The 16,514-nt window shown below is 33.3% G+C and overlaps 1 protein-coding gene across 1 annotated transcript in view; it reads right to left on the bottom strand.

The window, feature by feature from the left end:
* Positions 1 to 616: 616 nt before the first annotated feature.
* Positions 617 to 16,514, bottom strand: part of HCFC2 (host cell factor C2) — a 34,495-nt gene continuing 18,597 nt past the window's right edge. Inside the window, exons 9-15 of the mRNA XM_069489676.1 lie at positions 15,916 to 15,968; positions 10,874 to 11,051; positions 9,664 to 9,867; positions 8,977 to 9,050; positions 6,862 to 6,999; positions 4,795 to 4,980; positions 617 to 4,188 (exon numbers count right to left, since the gene is read on the bottom strand). Of these exons, the coding sequence (XP_069345777.1) occupies positions 3,874 to 4,188; positions 4,795 to 4,980; positions 6,862 to 6,999; positions 8,977 to 9,050; positions 9,664 to 9,867; positions 10,874 to 11,051; positions 15,916 to 15,968 (1,148 nt within the window). The 3' untranslated portion in view covers positions 617 to 3,873. The remainder of the gene's footprint in view (positions 4,189 to 4,794; positions 4,981 to 6,861; positions 7,000 to 8,976; positions 9,051 to 9,663; positions 9,868 to 10,873; positions 11,052 to 15,915; positions 15,969 to 16,514) is intronic.

The raw sequence follows: 16,514 nt of genomic DNA, 5'->3' as shown, positions 1-16,514 counted from the left end.
AAAAAAAAAAAAAAAAAAGGGAGCCAGATGGGAGTGGGAAAAGGGGACTGCAGACAGGAGGAGGTGCACAAAGACAGAAGGCAGGGTATCACAGACACTACGGAAATGTGGAAGTGCCCAGGGAGCAGGTAAAGTTTCACATGACGAGATTAAATACAATGAAAACGTTCATTGGATTTGGGAAATGGGAGGTTATCCTTGACCTTTGCTGGAGCCATTTCAATGGAGTAGCGGGTTAGAAGCCTGGTGCTATGAATTAAAAAAGAGTGAAAGCATGAAGAAAAATATTTCAAAGTAAATGAAACACACACACACAAAAAAAAGGTGGCAAAAAGTTTAGACTATTTCTTGGAGCCATTTGCCTTTTTACTTTCAAGCATATTAGTTCAGGTACAATAAAGGTTAGGTAGGGTTTACATTTCTAGGAGAAAATGACTCCCAACCACAATCCACTATCTTAAAAACAAGTTTGTTTTTTTTTTTTTTTTAACACAATCCATTTTTAAAGACTGCCTAAGTTATTTTAGATGAATAATGTAAAATCAACATTTCTACAGATTTACTCTGCCATCACTAACTTTTCTTTCACATCATTCAAAATAAATAACACCTGTAATTGTTTATAGTAGAAAAGGTGCTTTATTTTACACATCATTGGTACACGATACATAAAACTGCCTAAAATCAGTCTTGGAAAACACAACAGTTACACCTTAAATGGTCAAAGACCAAGTCTATTTTGCAATCTACTTCATTTATGATCAGATGACTACAATAATTTTAAATATTAATAATCTCTTCATATCCAATGTTACAAATGATTTTTATGTTACAAGTGCTGTAATTTTTTTAAATAAAAATATCTTCAGTTATAGTAGACCATATCTCTAATCAGAATGAATCTTTGCTGGGCTACAGGTTTTTGAAATAATAGATCAACAGTTTCACCTTCCTATAGATGATTATATTTATGTATCTGGGTAATGGGACAAGTGCCTCATACATGCAATCAGATTATTTCAATTTTTTAAAAAATGCAGATAAAATTGAGTTTATATATATTCCATTTCTAATTAAGTTGCCAAAAAAGTTTACTAAACTAAAATGAAGTCAATACAATATTTAGAAAACATAATTCTAAGAGCATGCAACATCAAAAATACTTTTACTATTTATGTGAACCAAAATTGCAGAGCACAGGAAGAGGATTGTGGCTCAAAGACTTGTTACATCTGAACTGCTTATCCAACTGGGAAGAGTAAAAAAAGCAATTTAACTCACTGTAAATCCTCCTATAAAAAATAGCTGTATGATATAGTTCACTGCTACAGAAAGGGATCGTCACTTAGAAAATGTGCAAATCATAAGAAGCAAAATGCATTTCCCTTGTTATTTACCCCAATCCATTCTATTCACGAACACACAGCTCTAAGACCTCATATTAACTATTAACGTCAAAGCCACAAAGATTTCTTAATGGCATTTTTCAGTCACCAATCCCTTATCAGGGAGATAACATGACTGGTACTTAAGGTACAAATGGCCGAAAAAATCAGAATCTGGGCTAATTCTCAAAGTTTTTTACTTTTACATTTATTATTTTAACAAATCCCTTGGTACAGAAAGACTGCCCTTCCCTCTAAAGAGTCATATGTTAGAACCACAGATTCATATTCACTCCTGGTCTAGAACAACAGAGGCATTTAAGCAAAGTAAACTAAATCAAATACTAAAATAGGTATAAATGTGCACACTCAAATATTCTATCCTTTGCTTAAAATGAACATATTCTTTGTCATTAAGAGAAGTAATTCAAGATGCAAACTGTTAATTAATACAGAGAAGAAGGGGTTAAAAGCCAGACTTTTTCTGTTAAAGCAAATGGATCATTAAAATAATTGGACTTGAAACATATGCCTACTAAAACTTTCCATTCTTATTCTTTTTATAACTAAGCATACACATATACACAACAAACCCTAGCATTTAATATGTGCAAAATTGCTTACCATGTATTTTAACTTTGGTTAAGTATTTGTTTAGCCTATATGAGACACATTACAGAAGCTAGACAAATGATTACAAACATAACAATGAGGTAAGTTAAAATTCTACTAGTGCAAAAAGCAAGCATATGCCAAAAGCAAAGCATATGAGTTAAACAAATGCAGAATGAAGCTCTCACCAAGGGCGTTGCTGGGATAACAAACCAGAGAAGCTCCTTGTAAACATCGTAAAGTACACATTTAGAGATTAAAGATTCATACAGCCACAAAAAAGGTATTCTAACAACACCATAGTAGTGCATTTATTTTATCTTTAGAGTTCAGAAACCACTCATTATGTGTCTAACAGTTTGCATATTTTCTTCAAGAGAAAATTAGTGAGACACATTAATTACAAATACTGTAGTATAAAAATCCCAGTTCTTTACAAAAATTATATATTAAAATATTCTATACACTTTAAATTAGTAACTGGAACACACATATATATCAATTCCGCACAATTAAATCCATCTTTGCTGGGGGTACTATACAGGAAATTTGAGGACATAGCTACTCAGTCAACCTAAACTGGCATAAGGTTATGTGGTATATAAAAAGATAGACTTGTGCCCTTGCAGTATGCAGCTCTTCGTTTGAAATATCTTCTCTGCAATTATTGCTCTGTATATTCATTCCAGATTTGAATAGGCAGTGGAACCATGAAAATCCTAAAAGGTTCAATACAAGTTACCTGTAGCAGAGTGTTCATAATGCCTATCTGTATCTTTAAGGTTGTAATGGAACCTGAGTTAGCTGTCTAATGCTTATATTTCCATTGTAAAAAAGTTTATACAATTTCGAGGTAAAAACAATGCAAAAATAAAACATATTTAGAGCATTTACAAAAATCTTACAAATGTTTAAAACACTATTTCAAAATTTGTGTCCTGTTAAGGTGCTTATTTATTTCTGCAATAGGAGGACATATACTTTAATTTTGAATTTTAAATTATGAAGGTTTTAATTTTAGCAAAAGCAAAGTTAGAGCCATTAAGACAGATTAAAATGTTCACGGATATACTTCACTTCTAATGAAAATATAAAATCTTAGTGGCGAAAGGGACTTTAAAGGTAAACTATTTTAACTCCTTCATCTGTCAATGAACAAAAAAGAAAGCCAAATAAGTTTAAGCACTTTGGCCAAAAATGCATTCAAATACATCGCCCTTGTAAGAATCAAGAAAACTCATTATTCTTTTTGTATTTTACCATGATTCTGGGAAAATAATAAAAACTTCAAAAGCAGAGTTTCTAAACTTGTCTCTTTCTTTTTTAATTTCTTAAGCTTTGTGCTAACTGTAAACAAACAGAAGAATCAAATGGCTGCTAAAATTAGTATCACAAATATTATCCAATAGAGGATAGTTGTTAGAGGACCACTGCTCATATAGAATAAAGATATAGGGAATACTCAAAGATACGGCATTTACAATGTAGAGAACATATACTATATACGACAGCATAGTATACAATAGCCAGTTACTAGAATCATCTCAGTAACTCTAGGATGACTGGGTTACATGGGCTTTATAAAAGATATTGGGGTAATAAAGCTTTCTAGCTTTTATCTTAATTTTACTATTTTTCTTTATAAAAGAGCTATACCTGTAAGGAAGAACCAATGTACTAATTTTCAGAGAGTCTTTGCTTCTTTTCTATTTTTATTTGGATCTAGAATTGAGCAAATACATTTTAAGAACAACTTACAAACTCAAATTCATAACTGCTAGAAATACAGTCAGAGAATACTCCTTTAAATGACAAATCTTCATAACCAGTTACTAATAAATAATCATCACCACAACAGCTTCAGTAAAAAAACAATTCAACTTAAAGATGCTTTCTTATTGTTACCTTGAAGCCATCGAACTTGTGTAGCTGGTCCATATCCCTTTTCATTCTTTGCTGATATCCTGAACACAATAGCAGGCCTGGATGTATAATCAATATGTGCATTTGCAAGTTGCCCAGCAGTTACTATACATGATGTTTTAAGACCACAATAAATCCTCATAAACACAAGTTGACTTGGATTATCTTGTATCTGTGCTGTGCGGATAGCCAAGTAGGCTGAATATTCCAAAATATTTCCAGAAGGTGAAGTTGGAGGTTCCCAGGAAAGATGTATACCTTCAACATTCTTGAAGAGGGGGATAAAAAACAGAAAAAGATTCTTAAGTTTTCTCTATTTTTATTATGTTGAGTCTATCTTTAGAACACAAAATGTTCATTTTCACTAAAGTAATTACATTAAATGTTAGATCTTTTATTGTTGATTTTTTTAAAACCCAACTTAATTGGATCTATAATTCATGCTCAGTTTTCAAAAACAACTAGGCTTACATATCTGCCTATAATATTCCAAAAAGGGAACTTTTCCTCCCTAAAAGCAAATCTTTTCTTCTCTAAGGAGGGGCAAGACCTTAGGATAAAATACAATCCAATTTTATGCATTCTATTAAAATTTTCCAGCACAAACTTTCTGGTTCCATAACAAGAACAAATAAACAAGCATACCAGATTTCCCTGCCTTTCTGTGATTTGAATGCTGTAATTCTGCTTAAAATTTGGTACTCAAAAATATAACAAGTGATTAGCAAAAAAATTTTTTAAACTTTCAATCCATTCCTTTTAGATATCTCTCATTTCATTAGATGCTAACAAGAATTTCTAAAGTGAAAGTTTACTTTATGTACAAAGTTTCAAATAATTTAAGTCACCAACAAGTCTTGACCTGATGTCTCACCTTTGAAATTCTGACTGCAGAAGGAGCTCCAGGAAAACCAGGAATACAAGTTTTAAATTCACTGATTTTGCTGAAAGGGCCTATTCCACAACCATTGATTGCAGCAACCCTGAATCTGTACCCTGTGCCTGGAACAAGATCTTGTTTCTTAAGTAAACTGTAGTCAGGTACGTCTGCATTTCCTACCTAAAATGTAATATATACAAAAGTCAAAGAAAAGGTGCAATTAATTTATTACTATAATTAAAGTTTTTAAAATTATTTAATTTTCATTAAACAAAACTTTTAAAGAATGAACTACATTTTAAGGTTCTAGTTCACATTTATTTCCCTCTCTCGCACATGGAATGAAGCTTCTAATACAGAAGCAATTAAGCCCATAAATCAGTGATTTTTATCCAGAGGAAAAGTACCCTTTCCAGTTGAAAGATCACTAATTATAAAGAGAAAAGTAAGAGTATTCTGCACATGAAGAACATCGGGTAGAAAAAAACTGACAACCACTATAAACAAAGTAACAACTAGTCCACCTTCATGTAAACTTAACTTGGAGCAGAAAACTCAGAAGATTTACTGTGAGATTTATAGTCTGGCCAGGAACAACATCCTTTAGAGATAGGCAAGCAAACTTGACAGAAAAGGAGTGACTAGCATGTAGTATAGAGCATTTTAAAAAATTAATATTCATCACTTCTTGGCCTTTTGGCTAAGATCAAATGTAAAAAATTAATATTCAGTAGACACTGAATAAATGCTAAATTGAATAATAGATTATATACTCCAAGAAGGAAGATAATAACATTTACAACTTTCAAACAATTCTTACGTATTTTCCCTAACTTTCACAGTGAGACAGGGAGTTTCAATGTGTCATCCTACTTTAAGGGAGCTATGTATGTCGTCCCCATTTTATAGATGAGGAAACAGATGAGAGGTTAAACAAGTGACTTGCCAACGTCACATTGCTGAGTATTGGAGCTGGTGATTCAGACCCAAATTTACTGAATCTAAGTTTTATGCTCTTTTTTTCTTTTAGGAAAAATCAGGTAGCTACTAGGCCTTCAGATATGGACATGTCCTCGTATATGAAATCCAACTATAGTAAGAAATTTCACTAGACATAATACTAACACATTATTAACCAGAATTTCTACTTTTGTCAAGAATTAGAAAAATTCAATATGAAAAAGAGGGACACCAGAAGTAATAGTAGAGATACTAAAACAGAATGATAAATGATATAGTTTCTATTTCCTTGGTAATTCTCTCTCAGAAATTCTCCATCTCAGAAAAAACTATTTCAAAGCATACTGGCTTTGGAGTTATTGTCCATTTCATAATTCTTAGAGGGTTAACATCTCATTTACATATCTATGTCATTTCTATACACACTTACACACACACACACACACACACACACACAATCACATATATATATGAAGTCCTCTTTAAGGGGCTTCAGAATCCAGGGAAAATTAGATTGTATTCAATAGCATATAGGGGGGCTTTTAGATTTTTTTTAGTTGTAAAATCAGGAATCAAAAAAAATCTCAATAGGAAAAAAAATGTTCCATCCTCTAAACACACTGGTTAACAAAATTAGAAATATTTAAAAAAAATTCTTATCTGTGTTGGTCAGAATAGATTATTTATGACTCAAAACCCAGCTTAGTGACTGTATAAGATTTTTTGGGGGGGAGATGGGGTCTTGGCTATATTACCCAGGCAGGAATGCAGTGGCTATTCACAGGCATGTTCATAGCACACTACAGTCTCAAATTCCTGGGCTCAAGAGATCCTCCTGCCTCAACCTTCCAAATAGTAGGGATTACAGGCACATGCCACCACACCCACCTCTAAGATTTTTTAAATGATGTGCTTGTGATATATTCCATAAAAAGATTCTTAACAAAGAATACAAGATAACTTGGTTTCCAGGACTCTCCTTTATAGATTGTGGATGGATCTCAATTTCACTCATTCAAGTGACATGAATCAGGGTTATAGAAAAAAAATCTCATTCTTGAAGTTTATAACTCACAGTGTAGAAAATATATCAATAGCTACCTTTGAGATGCTTTGTTTCCCTTTTGGCAGCAAATAAAACTGGCTCACCAAAGCTGTATTATTTTTAAAAATTCCCACATCACACCACTGTCGTTCTACTGCTTTCACCGTGGCCACTGGATTTGAAGGAGTCTCTTTCTAATTTCAGAGAAAGAAAAATTTATGAAGACTCTTACTGAGCATATGAAAAATTTCAAGATTTGATAAGTCCATGCAGTGATCTACAAGTAGGTATATGGATAAACACCACAACATTAATAGCTCATAAGTATATAAAGTCTTAACAGATTAGGTCAACTGACAGTGAAACAGGGATGCCAATTCAAACACAGGAGTGACAGGCATTCTCCAAGTCAGTAGCTCTGTACTATCAACCTAGCTGGAGTTAGCATGCTTTCCAATCAGTGATATGTTAAATTGCCAGCTGTTTTATAGAACATTGTCATTTCAGAGACTCTCTCAGAAAATGTAATTCCTTTAGTGTGACATTACAACTTGCTCTAAAAGGAGCAAGTAAAGAAAAATTCATTCCAAGCTGGCTCATTTCTAGATTCAAAAACAACTAGCAGAAATTCAGTGATCTTTGCACTTGAAATACCTGTGATTCTCCAAACCTAAAAGGAGAAAAAATATTCAAAACTAAAATGCAATTTGAATAGACTGTACTATACACTAAAGAGGAGTAGATTAAACAGTTTTACATTTTTTACCTTGCTTTAAAACAAATAAACTTCCTCTACCTTAAGCTACTTTTAGTGATAAGTGAATTATACTTATCCCTGGAACTAACCTTTTAAAGCCATCTTCTTTATAAATGAGACACTGTTTCCAGAAGCTCAAAACAAATGTGCACTTCAGTTATTTATTTCTGTCTTAAATATATAACAGCAGAGGTACATGCTTATAATTCACATTTTTTGTTATTTAGGCTATCACATATGACAAAGTGAGCTAACTAGAAGAATTTTTTAAGTTAAAAAAAGTAATAGCTTTAAACTTGTTTCATTTTTTAAAGTTGTAAAAACTCTCTTCAACAACTTTTATAAAACAACTGGCTCAAACTTAAATAACAAGTATGATTCTGGCTGATGCATTGCAAAACAGATTCAAGAGAAAAAAGGTTTGTTTTAATAATCCTTCCCTGAGAAGAGTCTAAGAACACTAGGACTTAATATTTTAGAAAGATGAAAGCTGATAAAAGTAAACATATGATCAAAATCCATAAAATCCTGATTGAAAGAAAACTAAAACTATACACAATTCTTAAAGATTCTAAAAAGTAAATATCAGGTCAGATAAAAACTCTTGCTCATAGCAATAACATTGAATGACCAATAATAAAAAAAGAACTCAAAAAGTATATATATGTATATATTATGGTTATATTTATCTAATTAAGACAATGTTGGTGTATTTGTAAGGCACTTTCCTGGCATTTTAAGTTTGGTGCCATGCAGACCGATTTTGGCCTTTCATAAAATGACCCAATATCAGAGATTATTGGGCTACCCTACATGTAGGTCAACCCAATATTGCAATATTCTGTTGTGCTTCTGTTAAGTAGCTAGCAATAGAGCGATCCGAGTTTTATGTTCCATAACACATCCTATCTTTTAACCATTAATGTAATTTACATATATACATACACTTATGTTTGTATGTATGTATATATACATACACACACATTTCTGATTACAGTGTATATATGTATATATACATACACACACATTTCTGATTACAAAAGTAACATTTCATTATAGAAAAACATACGAAGCATAAAGAAGAAAGTTAAAATTATCTCTGGCTCTACACCTGGAGAGAGTCATCTAGCATTTTAGTGTGAATATGTGTAGATGTATGTGGGAGTATAAAGGTATGTATTGCATGTATTTTTTTAAAAAATCGGGAACACAGCATATGTTATTTTTTACCCAGCTTTTTTCACTAAACACTATACTGTGAACATTTTCCTATTCAATTATTTATTTCTAAATTTATGTCAATTCATTACTAAATGAGAAGTGAGAATATTTTTATGAATTTATTGAAGTTGCTCAGTATTTAGACACACATAATCATCTGTAAACATGCATCACCACCAGGTCAGATACTTACAGAAAATGGCATTGCTGCAGGTTGGGTCTCTACACGGCTAATCTTAGTTGCAGGCAGTGCACATGTTTCATCAACTAAAAATTAAACAATTCATCAGATAAGATTTATATAATCTTATCAAACAGATATATTAAAATATAATTTATAAATATACAAATACTTAATACCACCAAACTGTACATTTAAAAATGGTTAAACAGTAAACTTTAGGTGTATTTTCCACAATAAAAAATTAGCCAGAGGGCATTATATTATTATTCACAAAAATTAGTGATATGGACCTTTAACTCAAGTTTGATGACTAGCTAAAACTTCAAAGAATGTTTACCAAAGATGAAACACAATTCCTACTGCTAAAGAATAAGAATTTACAAAGTTAGAAATCAATTAAGCTGGAAAAATTGTTAATCCACAGTCGAGAACTAATCTTGTCTTAAAGAAAACTTTGCTAAATTTATTTATGGTGGGGAAGATACATTCTGACTATATTTCAACAGTGTGTGCTAATCTAAATATTTTATGTAAGGCGGCAGAGAGTATTTTCTAAAATTGTTTTAATGAAATACTTTATCTGCTTATACATGAATCAATCCAAAATGAAATACAATTCCCATATAAGACAAGTAAGTTTGATGAATTTATATACAAAAATGGTTCAAAATACAGTATGTGAAACACATTTCAAACCTTCAGATTTGGTACTGAATGTTGTTAGTGAAGTTTCATCTTTAACAACAGCCCCATTTGTACTGGATGATTCAGTTTTAATGGCCTGCTGGGTTACCATAGTTTGTGCGCCGGAAACAGTACTGGATGCAGAAGTTTCAGGGATTACTGTTCTTACGTCCAGGCAACTACTTAGAACACCTACATTTGCTGAAGTGTGAGGACCTAAAAGAAAAAGAAAAACATCAAGTTATTATACTATATTATTATTAACATAATACCTGCAGACAATGGTTGTCTCATATAGTTCTGTCATAAAATTATTGGTCCTTTCAGTTTTAAAATCATACATGAGCACCACAGATGGCACTGTGGTGCTCATGTGTATGAATTAACCATTAGGCATAAAGTATTTAGAAAAATACATTATATCCATAATGTATTAATATACCCAATTTCTCAGCTCCCTCTTTCATTCTAAACATTGAACCTTTGTTCTTGTCTCTGCTAAACAAATATTTACTAAATGACTAGTATTACTAGGCACAGATCTGGGTGCTAGGGAAACAGAGATAACAAGAAGAAAAAAAATCCCTGTTCAGAATAAATAATTTCAGATAATGTTAAGTGCTAAGAAATAAAACAGTGTAATGGAATAGTAACACTGAATATATTGTCGAACCTCAAATGTCATATAAGAACTTGCCTCATGTAAATTCTATAGCTCATAACCAATTACTGTTCAGGTAAGTGTTTACTTTGGTATTTTGACATCATTCTAACTAGGTTCAATATGGTACATAATTTATTATTGAGAAAATGGATCAAAATTGTGTAACGGTCAGGCACAGTGGCTCATGTCTGTAATCCAGCACTTTGGGAGGCCGAGGTAGGAGGACTGCTTGAGGCCAGAAGTTTGAGACCAACCTGGGCAGCATAGCAAGATCCCCATCTCTACAAAAAATAAAAAAATTAGCCAGGTGTAGTGGCATGTACCAGTAGTCCTAGCTACTTGGGAGGCTGAGGCAGGAGGATTGCTTGAGCCCAGGAATTCAAGATTACAGTGAGCTATGATCATGCCACTGCACTCTGGGCTTGGTGACAGAGCAAGACTCTTGTCACAAAAACAAACAAAACCCCAACTGTGTAACATTTACTTTTTCAATGACGCTAAAATTCCCTACCAATTTTACAAAAAGCTTTAGTTTTATTTAAAATCCCATCCTTATACCTTCATTTTTCCTTAGCATATCCACCACACAACTATTATGATTAGAAGCATTAGATGACAAAGACGAATGTAAAATGGCATTAGAGTCCGTCAATGCTTTAAAGTCTGGTTTGTTTTTCACTGAAGTTCCTTTCATGGCTGTATGTTCAATCTTTGCACTGTTTACTGTATCACTGATCTACAAGAAATAAAATAGTTTATTGTAGCAAGCAATATTCAATAAACTAGAAATACATGTAAAAAACAAACAAAATACTTTGCAATTTAAGTTTACCAAAATATAAAACATTTAAAAATTATATCCTTAATTTCTATAGGATCATTCTTAAATTATACAATGGTTTTTTAAGAAAACAATTACTTTTCACTTAATCTTCAAAAAGACTAGTTTTGAAGGGAAAAGGGAGGGTGTATTTTGAGGGGGAAAAAAAATCTACATCTTCATAAATGGTAGCTAGCATTACAAGAGGCCGGGCGTGGTGGCTCACGCCTGTAATCCTAGCACTCTGGGAGGCCGAGGCGGGTGGATCGCTCGAGCTCAGGAGTTCGAGACCAGCCTGAGCAAGAGTGAGACCCCGTCTCTACTAAAAATAGAAAGAAATTATATGAACAACTAAAAATATATATATACAAAAAATTAGCCGGGCATGGTGGCGCGTGCCTGTAGTCCCAGCTACTCGGGAGGCTGAGACAGGAGGATCGCTTGAGCCCAGGAGTTTGAGGTTGCTGTGAGCTAGACTGACGCCACGGCACTCACTCTAGCCCGGGCAACAGAGTGAGACTCTGTCTCAAAAAAAAAAAAAAAAAGTAAATATGTAGGTAGGTAACAGGATAAAACACCAAAGCTACTGAGTTTAACATTCTGGCCAAATTTCCTTAAAGGTCAGACAGGTATACTTAACATCTGATGACTCCTAAAAGTAAAAGCGCAGTTACATGGAACCTTCATGCAAATAAATTATTCTATATGACTGAGTTTTCCACATATATATAAAGATTAAATATATATACATATCATTATTCTTTACTGTTAAACATTTTGGATAAGAATGTTCCTAATACATTTTTCTCTGCCTTCTTAAATACACTATAATGAACACATTTAAACTTTTTGTTAATTCAGGTCATCAATGTGAACATCAGTTATTGTATAGCAATACATATAGGTCTACTGACCCATAAAAGTGACCTGGTTTCATTCAAATACCCCAATATTGCTGCTCCTTTTTATTTACCTATTTTTTGTTACTTTTCTATTTTTATCATAAACTTTTATAATTTCTCATGGCTCTAAAGATACTTGTCCCCTAGACATACCCTGTACTTGCCCTTAATTGCTGATGCTACTATTAATAAGTGATGATGATGATAATAGCCACAACCATTATGTGAGGCATTATGCTAGGCAGTATGTACATATTCATAAACTCTGTATCTTCCTTAATTTTCACAAGAATCCTATAAATTGGATAATATGACCCCTGTTTTATAGATGAAGAAAATAAAATAGAAATACATGTAAAACACAAGCAAAATAATTGCTCCAGAAACAGAGCTAGAATTTGAATCTAGGTTTATTTCATTCTAAAGTCTCCATATTATAGTGTCTCTAATGTACTCTTTGCTTAAAAATCAGATACTCTAACGAAAATTTTATAAAATAAGAATAAATAAATCCTGATATTTTTGGTTAAACATGGTAGATTAAACACATTTGTTTCAGAAGATTTCTCTAAAAACTCAATGCAAATGATCAGAAAGGAATTTTTAAAAAATATGAAGATACAAATTTGTAAGGAAAAAGAGAATGGGAGAAGAGACAATAGTAGATAAGATGTAAATTAGAAAAAAGTAGAAGCTGAGAGCCTTCTCCTAACTGCAAAGTCACCAGATACGACCCATTTGTGCCACAGAGCCCAGGAAGGCATCCACTACTGTGGTGGCAGAGGTGAACAGTGCAAGAAAACTCTGGGGGATTGTCACACAGAAGCCTGGATAAGAAGTGCTGAGGCCCTAGCTCTGCTCTCCCAGCACACAAAGCCAGAGAAATTCCTCTCCCCTATTCTGAAGAGAGGAAATAGGTAGAAAGGTTGAAAGGAGAGGCTCTAGACTCTCATTTCAGTACAGTATCTCTCAAGTGACGCAAAAAAATATAGGGAGAGGCACCCATACTGAAAACAGGAATTAAGTAAAAGTCTACATGTTGAACAGACAGATGTCCCCCCTCCAATTCCTATGATAGGCTCCAAAAATACTGACAGTCACGCTTTATAACCCTCCAGCAAGAGGCTGGAGAATTCTCAGGGGAAACTAATTGGTCTAAGAAAAAAGACCCACAGATATTGATATTTGTGGGGCCTCAACCAATTACCTTCCATAAGGTCTACTCATCAACAAGCCATGCCCACATGCATAGCCCTTCCAAGCTCCTTTTTAAAGCCTCACTTTAAATATGAAATGACAGCCAACCATCACCAGCCTCTAATGTGAAAGTCCATGATCAAACAAATTAAAAAATAAAAAGGAGCTTGAAAAAAAGAAATACTGCAGAGAGCAGAATAAAACTCCAAATTCCAAAAAAGCACAATTCTTGAAGAGATAGGGAAGATAGTATATTTCTGAACCAAAAATAAGATGCTATAACACAAATAAAGAATAAGATCAGGCTTTTGGAAGTTAAAACTGTGGTTGAATATATTTAAAAATTGGCAAGAAGATTTATAATATAAAATGAAGAAATTTTTCAGAAAGTAGAATAGACAGAGAAAATAGAAGACAAAAAGGAAAATTAGAGGATAGTTCAGGAGGATGATCATTCAACAGAAGTGTTACAAAATTAAGAGAGAGAAAAAGGGGAAAGAAATAATCAATAATGAAAGCCTTGAGTTTCCAGGACAATGGTTCCACTGAGTATGTAGCACAACAAATGAAGACATACACTGTAAGGCACATGATTATTGAAATGTCAGAATACTGGAGATAAAAACAAAAAAATTAGGTTACATACAAAGGATCAGGAACCGAAGTGGATGAGACTTCTAAATAGCAACACTGAATGCTAAAAGGCTCTAGAAAAATGTTACAAATTTCTGAGAGAAAAGCTTCCAATATGGAATTTGATAATCCAGCCAAACTATCAGTTAAATGTGAATAGACTAAAGACATTTTCCGATATGTAAGATTGCAAAAAGTTTACCTTTCATAAGCTGTTTCTCAGGAAACTACTAGAGGGAGGGTTGCAACAAATAAGGGAAAATATCAAGAAAGAGGAATAAATGAGGTCAAGAAACATAGGTTCTAACACAAGAAAGAGATAAAAGAAATTCCTAATATGAAACTAATGAAAGTTCTAAGATGAGTGCTGCACAGCAAGTCTAAAAAAGAACAAGTACAGACCAGAGCATGAGAACAGAGGGGTCCAGGAGGGGTGGTTCCAAGGGGGCAAAAAAGGAACTACCTTATATGTCTGATATTTTGAGAAGTTTTATAATTTTGTTGGAGAATTTGAGTATGAATTAATAATAGACAAGAAGAAAACTAAGCAAGTGAAAAAGTGAGGCAGTTAATGCCAGAAAAAAAAAATTGTATGAGAAAGGAACGATGCTCATAGAACACTACATGGCTTACCTGTGAATACGTCACATTCATAATGTAAACATCAAATCATAATTCAACTAAAACTATGTGAAGGGTGTGGGAAGGGGAAAGGAGAGGATGAGGTAATATTTTAAGAGATCATCAAATTTTCATCTTCCATTATTGAAGATAGCTGATCTAAAAGTAGAACACCAAGATATTTAGAAGTACAGTAGGCCCTTCAACAACATAGGTTTGAACTTCATGGGTCCACTTCTGTGCAGATTTTTTTTCAATAAATACAGTTGGTCACCCATATCCATGGGTTCTGCATCTTCAGCCAAACACAGATGGAATATACAGTATTCATGGGATGCAAAAACCAAGGACACGGAGGGCTGAGTTTTTATATCCACAGGTACACAAGGCCAACTGTAGGACTAGAGTATGCTTAGATTTTGGTATTTGTTGAATGTCCTGGAACCAATCCCCCCCCAGATACCAAGGCATGACTGTACATAGTTAGATACTGAAAGCTACGATAGTTGAAAGTAGTTGCTTCTAAGGAGCAGGAACTAGCAGCAGGCAGGGACTGGGTAGGAAACTACTGCTCTTCATCATAAGCCTTATAGTACCATCTAAATTTGTGATATACACACACAATACACATGTATAATATATAATCAACATATAACATATGTATACATATAAATGTCTAATATAACAGTCTGCTCACAAATAAACTGTATAAGATTTACTTGCAACACCCCCTTCCTGACATACTATAAGTATGGCATGACATACTTCCTGACACACGCCCTTTCTGAATATTACTGGTCCTGAGTCAGGCTCAGAACATGTCAGCCTACACCTACATCACTTTCCTTGAAAAGAGTCTACTGATATAGATAGCAATTTCCCAGAAAAAAATAATGCATCTTAGTAAGCTTATTCATTAGTCTCCACAAAGGCCAACTGCGAAGCACTTCATAAATAAGAAATAACCTCATATACGCAGGTGCTCAATTTAGCAACTGATATTTTTGATAAACAAAATAATAAAAAATATATTTCATACATATTTGTAAAGTACCTCTTTAGAAGTTTAAAATGTATGCGTGTGACATTTAGAAATGGCAAAATATAGACATAAGTATAAATTATAATGAATTAGTCTGATCTATGTAATGAGGATAGGCTTCTCTCAACCAGGGGTTCTCAATTTAGGCTTCTGTCACAATGCTCTACGTAGCTTTCTTTAAAAACGGAGCTTCCTGGGTACTATCCTAAAGATTCTGCTTCACTAGATCTGGGGAAGGACCTGGGAATCTGTGTGTTTGTTTCTCTCAGAGATGATTCTGATGTGCAGTCACAGTTAAGGACCCCTTTCCTAGAGTAATATGCTAACACTCAACGAAAATTCTGTAACCACAAACATTCATACCATCATAAACTTTTTAACTTACACTGTTAGGAACGATGCTATTACTGCCTTGTCTGTGAGGGTCCGTCCTGACTCCTGTGGGAATGAAAAAAGTTCAGACTGATATGCTCTTATTTAGCGTCAAGAAAATATATTATAATCAAATATTTTTTAAAGTTACATATTAAGGATAAAAAAGTAGTATTTTTATCAAAGTTCTTAAAAGTTTGCTTAAGTTGACTGAAATCCTCTCTGGAAAAATGTGTAAAATTAAACTTGCTTTTACTTTCCAAGTGTCTGTTTAGTTAAAAATACTTTTTAAAAAAAGCTGGAAAAAAAAAAGAAAAAGAAAAAAAGCTGAGATGTTTACGGAAGTGAATTAAAACCATTTGCTGAAGTAATATGTCAAATCAAGAAAGTATATCAGACTGAACTTCAGAAAAAATATCCTATTCTACATGTCTCTGTGTTCTACTACATCATAATGGTAAGACAGCCAAATTTCAGAGTTGAAACTCAATATATGTAATTCACCAGGCATGAGCCATAATATAATAAAATTTCTTAAAGCAAGCCTAATCACAGACTTCTCTGCAGTATCTTTTCTCAAAAGCATATGAGCATACATACTTTCATAAAGTG

This window comes from Eulemur rufifrons, chromosome 16 (assembly GCF_041146395.1).
Source record: "Eulemur rufifrons isolate Redbay chromosome 16, OSU_ERuf_1, whole genome shotgun sequence".
NCBI lineage: Eukaryota > Metazoa > Chordata > Mammalia > Primates > Lemuridae > Eulemur > Eulemur rufifrons.
This window is presented reverse-complemented; position numbering and strand designations above follow the sequence as displayed.